The sequence below is a fragment of the Cheilinus undulatus genome, linkage group 21 (assembly GCF_018320785.1).
Source record: "Cheilinus undulatus linkage group 21, ASM1832078v1, whole genome shotgun sequence".
NCBI lineage: Eukaryota > Metazoa > Chordata > Actinopteri > Labriformes > Labridae > Cheilinus > Cheilinus undulatus.
In genome coordinates, this window is record NC_054885.1 from 11,409,314 (window position 1) to 11,429,952 (window position 20,639).

A 20,639-nucleotide genomic window follows, 5' to 3' on the forward strand; every position below is an offset into this window, starting at 1 on the left:
TAAAACTAGACTAAAATGTTGTCAGAGTTTTCATTGACTAAAGCTAGACTATGTAGGGTGAACAGGACTACATTGTGACTAAAACTTTAACTATTTTTGTCTGAAGACTAAAACTTAGACTAAATCTTAAAACAGCCTAAAACCTCCTCCGCCTGTTTATTTAAACTACTGAAAATTTTACTTGGTCCAGTAAATTTCATTTGTACACGGAACGGCAGACTGTGTTGACAGACAGTGATGTCTGGAAGTGTAACTGAGCCCATGCCGTTTTCAATGCAGAGCCACCTGAGGGCCCGACGATCACAAGCATCCAATACTGACCATCATCCTTGTCTCTTGCAGAGAGATTTCTCCAGATTCTCTGGATCTTTTGATTATATGATGTACTGTAGATGATGGGATATTCAACATCTATTTGACACATTTTTCTGAAATGTATCCACGATTTTTAGATGCAGTTTTTAGCTGATTGGTGAATGTCTGCCCATCTTGATTTCTGAGAGCTTCTGCCTGTCTTAAATGCTCCTTTTATACTCAGTTATGTCACTGACCTGTTCCCTTAATAGTTGCAAAATGCACCTCCAGATGTTTTTCATTAGTAACACTGAACTTTTCCTCTTTTCTTACATCAACTCTTCCTCCGTCTTATCCCGACATTGCCCTTTTTGTGTAACTGATTTGTCTTTACTCACATCTGATGCAGGTCCTTTATCAGCACCCGGACAGGAGAAAGTGACGAACTCATGGCAGCGTTTGTGAACCACGAAACAACACACTGTGGAGAGAGAAGAAGAAACAAAATTAGCATACATTAGCTGTGGAAAAATCCTGCCACACATAACACACAGGGGACCGAATACGAGGAAGAACATCTCCATTTCTTTCTTTTTTTTTTGGCCAGTGTGCAGCTGTCTCCAAGCATTTTAGTTCCTATATCATCGGCTTTCTGAAAGGAACATTTGTAGGCTTTTCTGTAAAGACAGTTGAAGCTAAATGAGATGACATTTGGAGTTATTTTTCTGTCTCTGAGCCGTGTGAAGCTGCACTTATTTCACCTCAGAAAGCCTCAGTGTTGATAAATGTACAGAAGGATGCTGCTTGTGTCTTCACACCCACACTCTCTTATTGTCGCTCCTGACTCATTGTCAGCCTCTCTGCATAAGAGCACCTTCTAAATATCAAGAATGTAAAGACAAATGTAACCTCATGAACAAAGCCCTCAGAATTTCCTTCAAATTCTGTTTTTTTTTCTCCCTCTGCACTGATTTGGTGGAAATAAAAAATTCACACGTGAAGGATCACAGACAGGTCGAACAGTGAGAATCCAAATCGGACGAGAACAGAGGAACAGGGCTGCACTTTTCAGGTTGGTAACGATCAGCGGTGCAGAAACGCGAAGGCTCCGATGCATAGCGAGTTTTCTCCACCCTGATCGATGTCAGCTTCACTGACAGGCACGACGAACATGAGGGCTAAAAATAACTCACACGCTCAGTCCACATGATTGTATGTTTACACTGCGTGTATGTCTAAGTGGGAAATACAGATTGTGATGATAGCAGCAGCCACAACAGGTTACACAGCCACAACATGAAAGCATATTTGATTCATCTTCCTCTACTGCAGCTTTTAAATCGTACAAAAATCGTTTTTTAATGAATCAATCGATTACATAACAGGCAGAAAAATCAGCATCTATTCTTTTATGCAGCAGTAAACTTCTTTTTTTTTTTTTTTTTTTCTAGCAGCTGGGATTGACTTAAGCCCTGCGACTCTGGACAGGATAAACAGTATATGGATGAATGTTGACATAACGGGCTGTGCAATATTTGGCCCATACTTCCAGCCCTGTTTGATGACACAACAATTTTAATCTTTGGTATGATAGTAGTAATATTAATACCTGATATAATACCATAGCAAAAAAAGGTATAGGCTGCCAATGTGTGGTAATATCTTCTTTTTAATCTTCACATATTGCAGGCAATTCTGGCACAAATTGCAAAATATTTTGGTTCCAAAATGCTGCCAATGTTTTGTGCAGTTTAGATAATGTGCAGGAGTTTACCTGAAATCCCTTAATCCCTGATGCAAACCTGTCTTCAGAAAAGTCTAATCCCTTCAAGCCATATGTACGGTGGCCGAGAAGGGTCACAACACATGCAAACGCCACAACACTTGCATATTCAGAAAACACATCCAAACTCAGAAAACACTTGCAAACTCAGAAAACACCTGCATCAATTATACAACACGTGCGCTGCAAATGCCTAAACACCTGCAAACTCAGAAAACACTTCAAACTCAAAAAAACGGAAATGTTTCCAGGGGACTTTAATCAGTGACAGACCCACATCCTGTTTATGTCGGCCAAGATGGAGTTGTTTCCAAAGAGGTAAGTGTTCTTTTAACAGACTTATCGATGTCTGATACCGATTGTTTTGTGTAGAGGGTGCGGTGCACTCGGCACGCTCGGCTAGGGACAACAATGAAGAAACGCCAACAATGCATCTATTTAGTGGCCAGGAGCGAGCTAGCTTAAAGCTAACAACATCTGAAGAACGTTAAACAAAGTTTAACCTGAGTTTGCAGGTGTTTTCTGAGTTTGCGGGTGTTTTCTGAGTTTGCATGTTTTTTCTGAGTTTGCAAGTGTTGTGGCGTTTGCATGTGTTGTGACCCTCCTCGGCCACCGTATTCAGAAAGCCACCCTGGTTCCAGGCTTGCTAGAAAAGGTAACATAAGGGCTATGAAGGCATGGATAGCATCATTAGAACGGCACAACGGCAGGCTGGAAGAGCAATAAAAGTAAGTGGCTACGATCCATATTTCAAAAGCCATTCAACTTTTTGTGTCGGCCTTACGACAACGAGAGTTAAACAAAAAAGAGTGGTATGCTGTTAAGTAAATTAACACATGGAGGGCTGGTTTGATTGAATAGACTTCTCGTTAAAGACAACAAATTAACAGTGAAGGTGGGCAGCGTGACTCGCTAATGTGCACCTGTACTTCACAACTATCACCAAAGGCAGAGTTAAAATACCATGAGGGTGGGGAGGTGGAGGAGCCTATGTCAGCTGTCACTGGACGAGAGGCAGGCAAATGACCAGAAGGCTCACACTCACATCTATGGGCAATTTAAAGTCACCAGTTAACCTGACAAGCATGTTTTTGGTCTGTGGGTGGAAGCAGAGAACCTGGAGAGAATCCACTAATGCAAAGGGAAGAACCTATAAAGAAAAGCCCTGTCAGACTGGGGTTCAAACCAGGAACCTTCTTGCTGTGAGGCAACAGTGATGCACTGCTGTGGTGCAAACAGATGGTACTAGAGTTTAAGGTAGATCTGTTTTATAAAGTAGGTGCTCAGGAGAGGAATGATAATTGCAGATAATAAAATATTGTGTATCTTGGACTTTTATTATTTGTTGCCATGGTATCAGAACGAGTATTGATATTGTTTTATATTTACATTTTAAAAACTGGTTTTGTTACAACCATATAACGAGCCTAGGTTTGATATAAAATACAGTATTTCTGTGATTTTTTTTCACAGTTAGTATCATGGTGAGATCTCCACTGTCTCATTTACATATTTAGAGAACAGCTCTTCTCTCATATTCCATCTCATTTTTGTCTATTGTCAAACCTGCAGCGATCACACAGGGGTTATAATTAATACAAAGACACATGCACACGCACAAATCATGTGCACCTCAATGGTACTTCACTCCCACGCAATATCCTCTCTTTGGTCACACCACCCACGCACAGCAATGATATCACACACACACATAAACACACACACACACACACACACCTCCCACTCATTTCAATGATATTGCAGATTGAGTACAGCGTAGCGTGAGGCTGCAGGCATGGAGGTAGAGATAGAAACGGTGTGCGCTGCGTGCACATATTGCTTCAAGGCAGCTGCTCTTTTGGAAAACTGGAGCAGCCAAATCCCTAACCAAAACACACTCACACACACCCCTATCTATTACAGAAATAGAGCTGTATGCTATCCAGGACTGGGGTCAACCTTTTGGCCTGAACAAAATAAAACACCTGCACAGAAATAAAGCGGTGGATTTCAGGAAATCAAAAGGAGAGGTGGATTATTTAATGTCAGGAAGTCAGACCAGCTTACACAAGGATGTAGAGAAGAGAGAGCAAAGGTCTGGAGACTAAATATAATTGTGCTGCTGGAATATCCGAGACTGATATTTTATTATATGGGTTTGAAAAGCTCAGACAGCTTTCTGTCTGAGCAATAAACAGTTTTTTCTTATTTTAGACCAGTTTTTGAGCCTGAATATCTAAAGAGAGGAGGAGAAAGTCCTATGAGGTTTTATGTATTTTAAAGACTACTGGTTATGTGGTATTTGAGCTGTTTCTTGTTTTGCCTTTTAAGTGGAGACGAGATGACCATTGTGACCTGACCCTTGTCATCATAATCACACTTTTAAATATACAGTATATTCTCAGGGTAGATTGGTGTGGTGCTGCGATGCTGTGGGGGTGGTTTTCAACAGCAGGGACTGGGAGACTGGTCAGAGTCGCGGGAAACTGAATAGAGCAAAGTATCTTCAGTTTAAACCGATTCTGTACAGTCAGGACCTCAGACTGGGCCAAAGGTTCACCTTCCAACATGACAGTGACCCTAAAGACACAGCCAAGACAACACAGGAGGGGCTTAGGGACAACTCTGTGAATATCCTAGAGTGGGCCAACCAGAGCCCTTACTTGAACCCTATCAAACATCTCTGGAGAGACACTGAGAGTGCCAGTCTAACCCGTGATCTATTGATATCATCAGTGCATTTGTGTTGGATCAATGGAATTGGTGCTAGGATCCTGGCAAACAGTTACCTCATTTTGGACCTGAAAAGTGTGTCAAGTGTGTTATTCCTTCTACTCATTGGACCACTTTCATGAAGTTTTATGCCCATTTTTGCCATTTTGTTTGGCACCATTAATCCAAGTTTTTTCTTTTTTTATGCCCAGTTTTGCTACTTTCAACCATTTTTTTGCCACTTCTTTAAGGCACTTTTATCCCATTATTGCTACTTCCCACTAATTTTTCCACAGTTTTGGCACTTTATGCCCATTTTGCCACTTATGTTTGTCACTTTTATCACATTTGTCTTTATTTTGTCCATTCCAACACTTTTTTGCCACTTCCTTATGGCGCTTTTTTCCCTTTGTTACGCTTTGGTTGTCTGGTTGTCTTTCTTTAAGTTGTAAACATTAGTAAGAATTTCTTTCTCCAGGTGGTAAGGGACTGTCTTCTCTTCAGGCTCAGGTTTCAGCTTCTCATTCTCTTTGTCCTCCACTTAGAGGGCCGTGAGAACAGGCTTCTTGATAGGCCCAGTTCTACGGATCAACCTGAGCCCACTGGTCTCAGAAGGCTGGCTTACACTACTGCTGGAACTGGAGCTCGCTTCAGACCACTGACTTTGAGTTGTACTGAGTCTATCATCTTGTTTTTGGCCTCCATCTCTCTTCCAGCCATTCTGACAGGTCAGACCAGCTGGCAGGTCAAGTGTAAATCTGTGCCTTGTGACTTCAAAGATCTCACTCTTTACTGTTATGTTTCATTCTTTACATTTACTTCTTAATCCAAGTTCCTCTTTGTTTCTTTGGTTAAGTTAATAAAGTACCCTCAAATATACCAGACGTTCCCTATTTTCTTCTATATTAAAGGGATACTGAACAGGAAGTCAAGCACCCTTAACTTAAGACAGGACAAATTATAAAATTAAAGACTTTCACCATTGTTGACTCTATTGGGTTACTTACACAGAGAAGCAACTAAACAGGGACTCCTGAGGAAAATCCCTCTGGGGATTGTCTATGCCAGTGAGTCATTTTGTACATGTACTCCTGCATATTTCTGAATGTTCAACATAGTATTTGCAATATTTTATGTTATAATACACTGTTCTTCAACGTATTTTATTCATATTCATGCAAAATAGCATCTCTAGCTTGTGCTATAGTATCTAGACTTGTTGTGTAGTTGTAATATTAATGTATGGTTGTGCACCTAAACCTGCCTCTAAGCACACAGTTTGGGAACCACTGCTCTAATCAGTGGTTTACAACCACACTGGTGTAGCAGTAGCAATCATTTAAATACTAAATCTAAAAGTCAACATCATAAAGTATGGCTCTTTGCATTTATTTTATTCACAAGTCAAGGACTCCTAGGAAAGAGGAAGTTCAATCTCACTTAGTGGCACATGTTGAGCATGTTTTGCAGATCTTGCATTTTTTGTTCACTCTAATTGCTAGAACTTTTTAAGCATTTCAATCAGCTGTCAGGGCCAAGCATTCAGCATTCATGCACAGCCTCTGCTCCGCCTCACAATAGCCTTGGAAACCTTTGTGGAATCATTCAAATGCAGGTATTGTTTGTAAAGTTGAGCAGCAAGGCCGCACCTCAAACACTCCGGCTGTATGTGCATGAATAGCTGCATGCTTGTTGTTCTCGTTTTCTGGTCCCCACCCTCTCCCTCTCTCTTTTTTTCATCTATATTGTATATCATATGTTTCCTCAGGGTGCCGTAGCAGATCTTCCTCTTCCTGTGTCTCAGTTCATAGTTTGGCCCTAGTTACATGAAGCACAAATAAAAGCACCTCTCAGTTTCATCCGGTAGCTCAGAGTCAGGTTCTGGTGTCCTGCTCTGAAGGTTGCATGGATCAAACGGTCCATTAAGTGAAGATGCTCTCTGCCTGAGCCTCTCACAAACCTGCTCCTCCTCTGCTTCCCTCTGCCCTGTGGGTGCCCTCGGTGCACTTTTCTCTCCGTCTGACTCCAGAATAGCTGGCACGCTGCCTGTGTGTCTTTATTATTCACGGTCCACTGCATGGAAAATGAACACTCACATGACAGTTTAATATAACAGAGGCATTAATCTGTCTTTATATCATCCTTTATTCTTCTGATCCTATCCTTACAGCTTTCTCCTTCAGTGTTACATCACTGCAGCTGTGACTATGGCTTAGGTTGCTGTAAGCAGTCATGTAGTGTACCTGTAGAGTTAACCTGTAACACTGGCTGGGTGTTAAATTACACTATACTCAGCAGTTAGCGCCTCAGGAGAGCTCCCCCAGCCAACAGGGAGCTACTCTCTTTACTGTCAACAATCAGACTGCTCTAAAAATCACATTTTACACACAAATCTCTTACTATTCAGCCATTCAAGTGCTTTTGTAGTTTCTATCTGCAGATAAAACCAGCTTTACTGGAGTGTCTCTGCAACTCTGTAGATTCCCAGAGGTTTGTGATTTGTATTATAGCCATGCAAGAGTAAACATGTTCTTTAGGGGGCCTAAATGCAATGATTTTGCAGCTCTAGGTCCCCAGACAGAGCGTGTCAAAGCATGCATAGTATGCATGTTTCTCTCTTTTACATTAAAGGCCCTCGCATCAAAAACTTCGGTGAGACAGCAGGGGAAGCTTGCATTTATCTTCAGTGTTCCCATGATAAGCATGGTCTACTTTACAAATATCAGATTATCTTTGTGTAATAGAAGCAGCAGAGTTCAGTTTGTGGCAAGCAGAAGGCAAGTGTGTCACACACACATTAACACACACACCAGCCATGTGAGAGGGGGAGAGCAGAGAAAAGTGATTGATAACTGAAACAAAAGAACAGGTCAAATGTTCCGTTTTAGCTGTAAGTGCAACGATAAACATCTCAACTCCTCAAGACTGAAGCCAGGCTTCCCTTTCTGCTTGTTTGTCACTGCTATTGAGTCAAAATAAAGGGGTTGGCTCCAAAGTAAGCTTCAAAGCTGCCTGCAGCAAACAAGTCTCCCCTGTGCTTCCTGACTTTCACAAGGACTCTGCAGCAGAAGTTAAACACTTATTTGCAGCGTTTGGCTTAAACGCTCTTAAGTTTAAACTTTTGGGACATGGCGATATTGCTGTGATTATGCTATGCTTTGTTTCCATGTTGTGTCACTGGCGCCGATTGCACGCAACTCTGAGCAAAGATAGTGAGGAGTTGAGATGACTCACTTGTCATTGATCAAAATGCAATGTACGCCTTCAGCATGGGAAAATGCATCCAACAAATCACCAACAATGAAATTTTTTTTAACAAATGTCATTAAATTTTATTGACAACGACGATTGGTTGCATCCCCAGTTCTGACCAGAGTTTACATTTGCCAGTATTTATTGGCTTTCAGCAGGTGTCTGGAAGATAAAAAATTTTACAGCTAAAATGTCCAACTGCAATTGCAAAATAAGTAAATAGGGAGTAATTACATATTATATATTGTGTTAGCTAAAATAAATGATGCAAGACTGCTTCATCATAAACTCAAAGTAAATAGTTTTAACCTACTTCTTGTTATGTGCTGCAGGTTGTTTATGTACACGCGTAACATTACATGGCTAATCTAGGCAGTGAATATTCAAGTGATCAACGTGGATGCGGTCAAACAAAGCCCTTCTCCAGGGGAGCTACTGAAAACTACGCTGGGAAATCAATGGTATTGAAGTATTTGATGTTAGTCATCACTGCAGGTAAAAAGGAAGGCGAAACAAAGGGAACTACAGATAGCTGAGCGGCACAAACACCGATACAGCAGCTGGGCCTGGGCCGAGCGGAGAGCTGAGGGGGACTTCAAAGAGTGGGTAAATCTACCCATGACCTCAGATGGATTGGGACTATATGCTCAACACAGAATCACTTCATGCATGGATTGTTAAGGCCAATGGCAAGAGCACCTGCTCACTTAATGGGTCTGGAAGTATTAGCTCAGGGCTTTCTGCCTAATCAGCAGAAGCAGCTAATGTTACTTTAGCTGTGGCAAGAGCCATCAACAAGGGGAGTGGCTCTGAATTATCTACAGTGGACGCTATTCTCTCTTTGCACGACTACTCCAAAGAAACCACAATGCTGTATTTACTGTTTTAGTGGAGGTTACAATTGAGATCATCAGTTTATGAGGACTAATACTGGACAACTGATGGTAAGACACATTTTTTATTTGTAATGCAGAGTTTCAAAGTGGTTAAAGGAGCACTTGTTACTTATTTGTTTTCGAATGAGGGAGTGGGAGATGGTATTTGGCTGATGTAAACTGCTAAGTTATGCTACCAGCTAGAGTGCTAATGGGCTAACTTAACGCTACGGTGCTAATGTAAAGATAAGTAATGTAGTTTATGTGTTAAATGTAGGCATATATTGTGCAGCTGACTTTGTGTGTGTAAGGAACAGGTCACAGGTTTCATTATAATGTTTACACAATGTACACAAAGACAAACCCTATAGAACCCAGCGTAGCACTGGCACTATGATGAGCATATTCATTTTTGATTGGCAGTAGATTTGAAACCGGATAAAATAGATCAATCATTGTTTTTGCATATAAAATCTGGGGAGTTAAACTAACATTTTACACATTCACCATGTTTCAGAGCGATTTTTTGTTGCAGTGATGGGTTCGTAAAATACACAATAAAGCGCACTTAACAGCACTTCCTACGTTGAAATAAACATCATCACGTTGTGGGCATGACCTGTCACATGATTCTTACGTGTCCTCACCTGATAGCCGCCCCCCACCCAACAAATAAAATACTACCAATAAAAATACTCCCAAAAATTGCACTAAGGTATGTAAAAATGTAAGAATATGTCCTGGCGAACTTGCACAAAGGTAGGTTTTAAAGGGTTAAAAAAAAATGTATTTTTAGTAATTTTAAAGGTGTGGTCATTTGTTGTATGTGTAAAGCAGGCTGTAATAACAGGGTAAAAGTAACTTGGGTGTACTGTGGGGCTCAGTTTCTACTGTCTTGGACTCAGCTTACTTTATCTTAAGCACAGACATAAAGCTGTTTCACAGTATCTTGGTTTGTGTTTGTTTTATTGCTGTTAAATGCAGGTTATCAGTCACAAATGGCTATTGAAATTATATGTCTGTAGTTGTTTGAAACTACTGAACATCAGGGCATTTTGGCCAAAGACAAAATAGGTTAGGAACCACTTTTACCACCTACAAGTTATCTACGTTACTCCAAATCACATCTCTCTGCATATTACACAATTCTATCCTATGAAACACTACTCTTCCCTTCTCTCCTCGGATTTCTCAGTAAGCCACTAGATTCTGTTCATGAAATGTTGGCAGAACACTGATGGTTTACATATCTGTTTCCTTTAATGAGCTGCCAGTGAGTGTATGAGACACGGTAGCACGCTGTAGAGTGATGTCCCAGATTTCGATACTGTCAGTTTCAGAGGTTGGGTTCTGTACACGGTGTGATGAAGCTCTCTCGTTAGTCATATTTATTAATCTACAGCTGTAGTAGTACATCATCTACTGTGTGTCATTCCCATAAACACAGACAAAGTGTTCCCTGCTAAAATACCTTCTTCATACTGACGTACAGAACTGTTTTCTTGCTAACTGAGATTAAAGATGACAGTTTGATTTCCGTGTAGATCGATGTATCAACTGGCTGGCTGACTGACTGGGTTCGCTGAGTTGACTACAGAAAACATCTCCATCAGATCTTCACCCTGACCACCGCCTGGCAGAAGAGCTGGCACAGTGTGTAAACAGCGTGGAGCTAGGTCTGCGGGCCAGACTGCTGCTCCGGTTTCTCAGTCTTCCTACAGTCTCGAAGAACAGGAAACATCCAGCTGAGCGAGGTGAAAGACTCAAAGAAGAAACCGATCCAACGGGAGGAAGAAGAGCCCAACGACAGAGAAGAAAAAGCAAGAAGAAGAAAGTCAATAATCTGAACAAAACATGCCATTCACCTTGGGCACCTCCCCTTCTGTGTGAGTGTGTGCGTGTTTGTGTGTATAAGGGCTTATATAAGGGGGCCGAACAGCCTACGCCGATGTATAAATACCCACAATGCTGCTGGTGAAGCAGGGAGAAGGGTCAGAGTGAGTCAGCACACCCATATCACTCCTCCTCTTTCTCTCTCTCTTCCATCACTCAATCCTCTCTTCTTCTACTTCTTCTTTATTCTCCTCCTCCAGCTCCACATCCAGAATTTCTCATGTTGATGCAGCTCATATTTTCAGGGAATAAACACAGAGGATTTCGCTTGGCAGGCTAAGTGTGACCTCGGGTTGGTGCTGATCGTAGGACATGTAACAGGCAGTGTAAACACAACAAAACAATCAATTACACTCTCACAAAACATGCCCAAATTAGATCTTTTATGAGAAATTACCCTGTATTTAAGAACTACAATTATACTTGTCATCCAACGGGGTTCTCTCATTTATTTTTGTGACTGAGAGCAAAGAAGGCAGACACTCAGCCATTTAATTTTCTCTCCTCTCACCCTCAAAGTGTTTGTTACACTAGACTGTTGGTTTACACTGACAGCTCACATGCAGTATGTTCTACACTCTTAATGAGTTACTAAACACAGATAAAAATCCCATTAAATGGCTTCATTTCAGACCTTAAATGGTGAAATAATTGTGCTTTTTTTTAAAAGCTTCTAAAAATGTAGTATTGGCATCATTTGCCAGTATCATTTAGTTTATCACAATGACTCATTATTTCCATTGACAGCATCTCAATGTGCAGCAGAGGGTAGTAGGGTTTCCTTTATTATTTTTTGACTACAGACTTTTGTCTCCGTTTTTTGCAGATGATGTTGTTCTGTTGGCTTCTAAAGCCTGGGGCCTCCAGAAGGCATAGGGGTGGTTTGCATGAGGCCATGGTTCTCCACTGGGTGGACTGCTCCCTCCAGACAGGAAGTGGGAAGTACAAGCCTCTCTGAATTGTCTTCCCAAGTGTGGGTAGAATGGGCAATGAGATTATTTGTCAGACTGGTAGAGCATTAGCAGGTGTGCCAAACCATCATGGTGAAGAGAGAATTTGAAGGCAAAGCTTTTAATTTACCAGTCAATCTTTGGCCAAACTCTCACCTATGGTCATGAGCTTTGAGTATTCACCCAAGGAATATGATCAAGGATAGTTAAGTGGTTGAAATGATGATCCTGAGGATGGTGACTGCCTCAAACTTTAAAGCAGGGGAGGGAGCAAGACATCCAGGTGCACCTTGGAGTAAAGTCCCGTCTTCAACACTGAAAGGAGCCGGTTGAGGTGGCTATGGCATCTGATTAGAATGCCTCCTGACCACCTCCCTTTGGAGGTCTTCCTGGTACTTTCAACTGGGAGGAGATCTGGAGGCACTGTGTATCCCATCTGGCCTCAGAACACTTCATAATGCTCCAACAAGAATTAGGATAATGTTGCTAGGGAGACGGATGTCTGGTTGACTTGCTTAACCTGATGCCACTGCAACACAACTTAAGAAATGTTCAATTTAAGAAGCTTTGATTTGATTTTTGTCAATTTTTTGTATTGTTACATTGTTGTTTGACATGTTGCATACTCAGGGATTGCAAAGTTAAAGTCTCTGCCAGAGATGTCTAACACTGACATGCCCAGGAAAGTGGGGATGGGAAGGGTCAGCTGCTGGGTATAGATGTTGCAGCTGCACTTCTACAGGCTTTTGGCACGCTTTCCCAAACCTGATCCAGCTGACCTCATACTGGGTGCCCAGGTCCCGTTGGATTGCACCAGGCCTCGGGCGCTTCCACATGCATCTTGGAAGGGTCAGGGTAGGCCGATGGTCATCAGGAGGCCGGAGCAGTACAGGGCCAAGGTTGACTTGGCGAACTGGCCCATGCACTGACCTGAGGTCTACAGCCAAATAAGCTATCTATTTACACATTGCCCTGTAAGTGTGGACACAACTAATAAGCTTGGTTGCTACAAGAGTTGGTTGATATCCATGCAACTTTTTACCCTGCTCATTCAGAGATCAGTGACCAGGTTAGACTTGGGTTGGCTGTTGTTGGTAGCAACACTTCCAAACGCTGTTTTTTTTTTTCTCACTAAGTGCAAACTGTAAGGCTGTTCGCAACTACGAACCCGGTCAAAAGAATGAACGGCTGCAATAGCCTAAGACTGCAAGCTCCTGCCTTTCCTCTGATGCATTCATATCTGATTGATACAGGTTATAAACTTTATATCAGAGAATAGAGTTCTCATGCTTTCTAGTCTCGCAGGTTCCTATGGTCTATTGTTGTAGGCCCCCCGCCTTTGACCTCTTTGCAACCAGCTGTTATAATTGTTCTAATCAGTCATACTTGCTGTAAAAGGATTGATTGACTGGGTCAGTCACATATTAATACACTTGTGAAAAGAAGACAAAGTACCTTGTAATAAAGCTGCACCTCAGAGTATCAGCTTCAGCCAGCTACTTTCTGTCAGTATGCTATGTTACATTCAATTAGATATAATAGGAGACACCACAGTCTGTCTGCCTTCTCGCTCCGTTCGATTTCAGTTTCAGCTCAGTGCCAGCACTGTGAAGGAATTCTGGCACAAAATGATTTTACATGGTCCAGCTCACACCTCCACCCTTATCCTCTCTCCCATTCACTCCATCTCTCATTCACTGTCTTCCATTCACTCCATCTCCTTCTCTAGAAAACTGTCCGTCACAGCCTGTCCGCCCGTCTGTCTAAGAAGAGTTTCTCCTTCCATCCCACTCACTCTGTCTGATTTATTCAGCTGTCTCCTATCTGTCACTTTTAATTCCATGTACTTTCTGTCTTAATCACTTTCTGCCACCATTAAACTCTTCGTTTGTCACTCTGATTAATTTCACAGCACTCATGATTTTTGTCAGAAATGTCTTCTTCACACTTTCACAGCTGCCCAGAAGAGGTACTGTGTATAACTGGAGGTTCAGTTCCTTCACTAATGGAAATCTGGTACAGCTTGTTGAGGAAGTGAAAGTCTCTGGATCCTGGTTAAATGAGCTACAGGCCATGGCCTTCAGCAAAGGCTGTATAAATAATGAATGTAGCTCACGTGACTTCATCCACTGGTTTCTGAAGAGATGTTCAGAAGCCCACTGACAGTGGCTTCCTTGTTGGAAATGCTATCTCAACCTTAAATTTCAATGAATCTAGACACAGGCAAAGAGGTGATTTAGGAGGGCCTGAAGCCTCCTGGCGAAAAATATGAGTCCCGCATAGGCCCCATCCGTAGAGATCCAAGATAGAGCCTACTTGTAGTCAACATGGGCAATTGCAAAGATGGGGCCTCCTATGGGCTGATCCACACTTGCAGTTCACATGGGCAATCACAGGTTTGGCAACTACGGAACCTATGGACAAACCCACAAGACCCATATTGTAAATTGCATATGATCCAAAAGGGGTCCACATGGTCATGCTGGCTGGGGTCCAGTCACTGGCTAATCAGTATTCCTGGCTACCATTACACCATGAAGACAAAAGAACACTCCAAGCAACACAGAGAGAAAGTTATTGGTAAGTATAAGTCAGGGGATGGCTACAAAAAATGTCCAAGGCACTGGACATCCCCTGGAATTTAGTTAAACCTATCATCAAAAAAATGGAGGGAATATGGCACAGATCAGGCCATCCTCACAAACTGAGCAACCTTACATTAGCATTTTGGTCCAACATGTCATTTAACTAATTTTTAATAAATAATTCTGGGTGTACTCTACCCCAAACTAGGGGCAGTGAATCTTCTTACCAGTGGTGGATGAATGAAACCAATCAAACTGTCATCCTGGATTCACTCCGAGGCCAGATGAGTCCTTGTCTTTTGCGTTGCTATTATATGTCTCACAGGCCTGATGCATCTCAGTATCCAACCAGTAGGCCCTTAAATAAAAGATAAACTGTGCTATTGTGTTCATCTGATTCCTTGTTGATCAATGACACTGTAAAACCCTCTTCTGCTGTTAGCAATGCACAAAAAAAAAGAAAAAAAAATATGCACAGCAGTACATCATTGTTGACCAACATGCCTTCTGGCACACTGTGTTGCTTAAACAATTTTGTTGTTTGATTGTGTGCACAAAGCTTGGAAATAATGACCACATCAGTGTGTTGTGGGGTAAAGCAGGGCACTTGGTTGTGACAACTGTACTGGTGAAAGGAAAACCTTTAAAATGGTTTATTAAAGCACCAAAACTATACTGTTTGGGTATGATATACTGTTTGTATGAAAAAGATCCTTTACATCTTACTCTGAGAACTACAGAAGAAATATAATTAACAATTTATAACACTTTATTGTAATGGTTGGTTTATTTAAAAACCTGGTTCAAAAACAGATTTGGGCTGAATGGCTAACTTCTATCATCACAAAGTGTGCACGGGGTGAAGTATTCTATAGCTTGGGTGGCAACAGCTCAGACTCTACAGACTTGGGTTGGGAACCAGAGGGTCGAGTGTTCAAGCCCAGAAATGGACCAAGTCTAGGAAGTGGCATGAGATATCTTCTTTGAGCAAGGCACCAAACCCCAACCTCCTGGGCCCTCCGCCATCTGCATCCACTCCTTATTCTGACATTTCTCCTGTAGTGCATATCCACAGGATCCTGTTTGTATGCATGTACAGTGCTTGAAAAAATTATTCACTCACTTGGATGTTCTACCCTTTATTGAACATATAAATCAATCATGGCCAATATGATTTGGCTTTTTGAATAAAAAAGTTAAAAAAATACTCTTTAATGTCAAAGTGACGACCGATTTCTACAAAGTAACGTCAATCAAATAAAAGTGAATTCTGGCTACCATTACACCATGTAGACAAAGAAACACTCCAAGCAACTCAGAGAAAGCGTTATTGAAAGGTATAAGTCAGGGGATGGATACAAAAACATTCTAAGGCACTGAACATCCCCCAGAGTTCAATTAAAGCTATCATCAAGAAATGGAACGAATATGGCACATGTTAAATCTGCCCAGATCAGGACTGTCCTCACAAACTGAGTGGCCGTGCAAGAAGGAGACAACTGAGAGAGGCCATCAAGACACCTATGACTGCTCTGAATGAGTTAAAAGCTTTAGGAGCTGAGATGGCTTTATGGGTGACTGGCAAAGAGAAACCCACTGTTGGAAGAAAACTGCTACTAAATCTTGACTGGAGTTGTTTGGTGTTGTTTGGTGAGACCAAAATGGTGCTTTTTGTTTTTTTTAAGATTTATTTTTGGGCCTTTTCATGCCTCTATCTGACAGAGGAAGGACAGTGGATAGACTCAGAAACAGGGAAGAGAGTGGGGAGAGACATGGGGCAAAGGGCCACAGGCTGGATCCGAACCCGGGCCGCCCGGGTACATAGGTAGCGCCCCAAACCACTCAACCATCTGTGCTCCCCAAAATGGTGCTTTTTGACCATCAGAGAAGACGTTATGTTGACCATGAACATAAACAAACCATTTTCACTGTGATTGGTGTCTTGTAAAGGTAGAGGGTAAAATGAATGCAGCAAAATATAGGAAAATCCAAGAGGACAAACTTATTTAGAGAATAACATTGACCGTGACAGTGACCTGACGCATGTAGGGAAAGCTACACAGAAATGGTTTAAAGACAACAAAGTGGACGTTCTGGAGTGGCTGAGTCAAACCCAAACGTCAGTCTAATAGAGAATTTGTGGCTGGACTTGAGAGAAATCTGTTTTCTTTATCTTTATTTCTTTTTCAAAAAGGCTAAATGACATTGACTATGGCTGATTTTTAAAACCTCTAGCTGGGATTAAATAGAAATATGGAGTTAGAAAACTGCATTAAATTAAAGGATAAAGACATCTGCAGTGGTAGTCTTTGCGCCAACAATGTCTGTCTCTCCGATTTCTCCGTCTGTTTTTGTGTGTGCGTTTTTTATATTTTTTTTGTGAGTGTGTGTTTGTGAGTGTGTTTGGAGGGCACTTAATTTCCTCTCATAGCAGAAGTACATCTACCTCCACAGTGTGACCTGAGCATGTCCAGCAAAATACACACATACACTTACAAACACACAAGCCTGTAATCTCCGCTACAGCAGATCAACTATCCTCCTCTCTCCTGGCCTCCTCCCTCCCTCCCTCCCCCCCCTTCAATGCCACTTTTTCTCTCTCGATCGACTCCCCCGCAAACACTACCTGCTGTTTTGGTCCAGACAGCAAGAAAAATAACCGAGGAAAGGAGAGAAGAAGTTAGAGAAAAAGAAGAGCTCCAGTGAGTAACTTATGTATATATGGCTGTTGGCTGAATTTAATTTGCTGAAGGGTACTCATCACCCTCAACCCGCAGATTTATCCAATCGACTGATTCACTTGTTAATTCAGAGTGAGAGAATCGTGTAAAAAGGTCAAGAGAGAGAGAGTGGGAGAGAGAGGACGGGGGTGAGAGTGAAGAGCTGCAGATAACAGAGTCAAACAGAGTAACAAGTTAACAAAATACTGAACTAAAAAGGCTGGGGTTTGGCATTCTTAGCAATAGAGAAATAATGGAAACTAAAGAAATACCACCAGTGAAGGCTGGGCAGAATGTAGAGCTTTAGAGATACAATAGAACATACCTTGGTATTTATTGTATTTACATGAGGCCATTTTTATCATTAGGAAGCATAAAATGACATTGATACCCTTTGTCAAACACTGCAAATGAAGTCCTTGACCCAGTGTGATGGTTAGTTTTTCATTTTTTTTATGAAAACCTGCAGGCATTCTTCTGAATACTGCCTGAGTAGCACAAATATGTTGGTAAATTTTCAATATGGTAGTCGCAGGCAGTGAAAATTGACACATTTCTTGGTCAAAAGTTGCAGGTCTAAATACTCATAAATAAATAAATAAATATTGGCAGTATTTCTGAACAAAAGGTATAGACAACCAAAACTGGGTAATTTCCTTATTCTTGTTTAAAGGCAAAAAAGACAATCATACCAAAAGGAAGTTTCAGCCATCAAAATAGTTACTAACATCTTGTTTAAAGGAATTAATGGTGAAAATGAAAATGTTTTAAAATGTAGCACTGTGTGCACTGTGTTTTGGCTTCTGTCACACTTTTTCTGCATCTCTCTTTTCTCTCTTCCTGAGTCTTCCTTTTCTCTTTTCCTGCAGTTCCCTATTTCTTTCTTCATCTCCATCTTCTCTTTTTCTTTATCTCCCACGTGTTTTCTGCTTCACTCTCTTATTTTTTTCTGCATCTCCCACTCCTCTATTTTAGCCTCTGCCCGTTCCTCCTTTCTGCATCTTCCTCTTCTCTTTTCTGTATCTCCCTCTTCTTTCTTTCTGCATCTCTCACTTCTCTTTTCTTGCCTCTGCTCCATCCTTCTTTCTGCATCTCCATCTTCTCTCTTTCTACGTCTCCTTGTCTTTCTGCTCTCTTTTTTCTCTTTTTCTTTATCTCGTGCTTTTTTTTGTATCCCACTTCTTTCTGCATCTCCCTCTTATATTTCTCTGAATCACCCTCTTCTCTCTTTCTACGTCTCCTTTTCTTCCTTTCTGCGTCTCCTATCTTCCAGCCACTGCTTCTTCCGCCTTTCTTCTTCTTCTCTTTTTCTTCATCTTCATCTTCTCTCATTCTTTATCTCCATCTTCTCTTTTTCTGTATATCTTCTTTCTTCCTGCATCTCTCACTCCTCACTTCCTGCCTCTGCTTCATCCTTCTTTCTGCATCTCCCGCTTCTTTTTCTGTATCTACCTTTCTGCATGTCCTTTTCTTGTTCTCTACCTCCCTCTCCCTCTTTCTGGGTCTCCCTCTTCTCTTTTCCTGTATCCCCTTCTTCTTTCTTTCTTTCTATCTGAGGCTTTCTCTTTTCTTTTCCTGTATCTCCTCTCTTCCTTCTGTCTGCATTTCTGTTTTTTTTTCTTTACTCATCATCTCCCTTCTCTTCTTTTTCACCCCTGCATCTCTCTCTTCTTCCTTTTTCTCCCTGTTCTTTCTTTCTGCATCTCCCTCTCCCTTTTCCTCTGCATCTCTCTGTTATTTCCTTCCCTTCTGTTTACACATCTTTTTTCTCCAACACACTTTTCTCACTTTCTGCATCTTCCTCTTTTCTTCCCAGCTTATTTCTATTGGTTCATTTCTTCTGAGTCTCCCATTCTCTTTGTCTCCACTTTTACTTCTCTCTTGTTGCATCTCCTTCCTTTTTTCCAAAATCTTCCTATTTTCTCTCTCTACACCTCCAGACCGTCTTTCATCTGCATCCACCTGGATCTCCCTCTTTTGTCTTTCTGCATCTTCCTCTTGTCTTTTCCTGCATTTTCTATCTATTGTTGACGACCCCATCTATGTCTATCATCTCTACATTTTCACATCTAGCCCGTGCTTAAACCCAGGTGTAGAGCCCAAAGATGGTGGATTCTGTGCCTTGATTGTACGTTAGCTTAACATCACACAAATCAATCAACTCACGTTCAAGAGCCAGGTGCACCTGCAGGCTAGCTCGTTAGTATTTACACTGCTGATTTTAGTCGTCATTTTTTAATTAGCAGTACTACAGCTGCCTCATTAAATGTCTCTCCTTTTATTGTGCCACTGAACACAAACAGGGCACTGATGAAATCATCAATGAAAAAATTGAAGTTATTTCACTGTGCTGTGCTTGCATGGGGCATACAAGGGCCCTTAGAGTAGTAAACAGTGAGATAATTAAAACTGAAAAGCAGCACAACTGCCAGATATTCATAGTATTTGTATTAATATTCCAACAGAACAAAGTCTCACAGCTGCATTCGTAACTCGTTGGCCAAATAAGTAGGAGGAAGTTTGTTTGTTGTTTTCTGAGTCTGTATAGGAGTTCGGGTTAGCAGAGGGCAAACAAAGACCACAAGCGCTGGTTCGAGTATGCCTGTGAGTGTGTGTGTGTGTGTGTGTGTGTGTGTGTGTGTGTGTGTGTGTTTTAAAGGGCAAGACAAGACAACAACATAACGCTCAATGCTTGGCAACAGACCAGTGCTGCCTGGCTGCTTCTTTAGTTGTACAGACACTCTGACACAAAAACACACTCAAGTATACAATACACACTATATGTGCTGTATATAAGCACTGAACAGAACTATATTTGGACAAACAAGTTTTTTTTCCTGGTTTTTCTGGTTCTGTGAAGGTCACATGTAAGTCAGAAATAAAAACTAGAGGTGGAATTAAAAAGCACACAAACACATCACTCAAGCCAAGGACTGAACACGCATGACAGTACATCAAAAAGTCCCTGTTACTTAAACTTCCTTTCTACCCCTGTATGTGAATACACTAGACAAGGAATTTGACAAATAATTTATTAATAAACATAAGGAACCATATGAGAAAGTTATGTTGAATTTGCAGGAGGGGGGCCTACCTACAGGCTAATGCTACATGCATGCATGCTGCATAACTAGCTTTTTAAACCCCTTAAAGCAGGGGTGTCAAACTCAATCACAGCAGGGGCCGAAATCTGAGTTTAGATTTAACCTGAGGGCCTAACAGGGTCAAGATTTAACCGTAAACTGTCAACTGTGTTTCACAGGTAATGAATTACAGGGAAAATTAAACAGTGATGATAAAGGATTTTAAGACGTTTAAAAAAAAGTCAAATTGATTAAATATCACAGCATCAATGTTACTGTGTGTCCATGTCAAACAAATGCTAAATAAATGAGTTAAAGGCTCAAAATCTGAGATAAAAGTCAACTTTTTAAGTCCTTAAGGTCAAAATATGAAATCAAAAGTAAAAAAAATAAAGGTTTTAACAGGCAAATATATGAGCTTGAGACTTAAAATCATGAGTTTAAAGGTCATGATATGAGATAAAATTCAAAACTGTGACTCTAAAAGGTCAA

At 41.2% G+C, this 20,639-nt stretch overlaps 1 protein-coding gene across 2 annotated transcripts in view; it reads right to left on the minus strand.

The window, feature by feature from the left end:
• Positions 1–20,639, minus strand: part of LOC121529326 (protein kinase C beta type-like) — a 172,738-nt gene that overhangs the window by 117,608 nt on the left and 34,491 nt on the right. For both annotated transcript variants that reach the window (XM_041817134.1, XM_041817133.1), the window contains exon 3: positions 693–775. In XM_041817134.1, the coding sequence (XP_041673068.1) occupies positions 693–775 (83 nt within the window). The remainder of the gene's footprint in view (positions 1–692; positions 776–20,639) is intronic.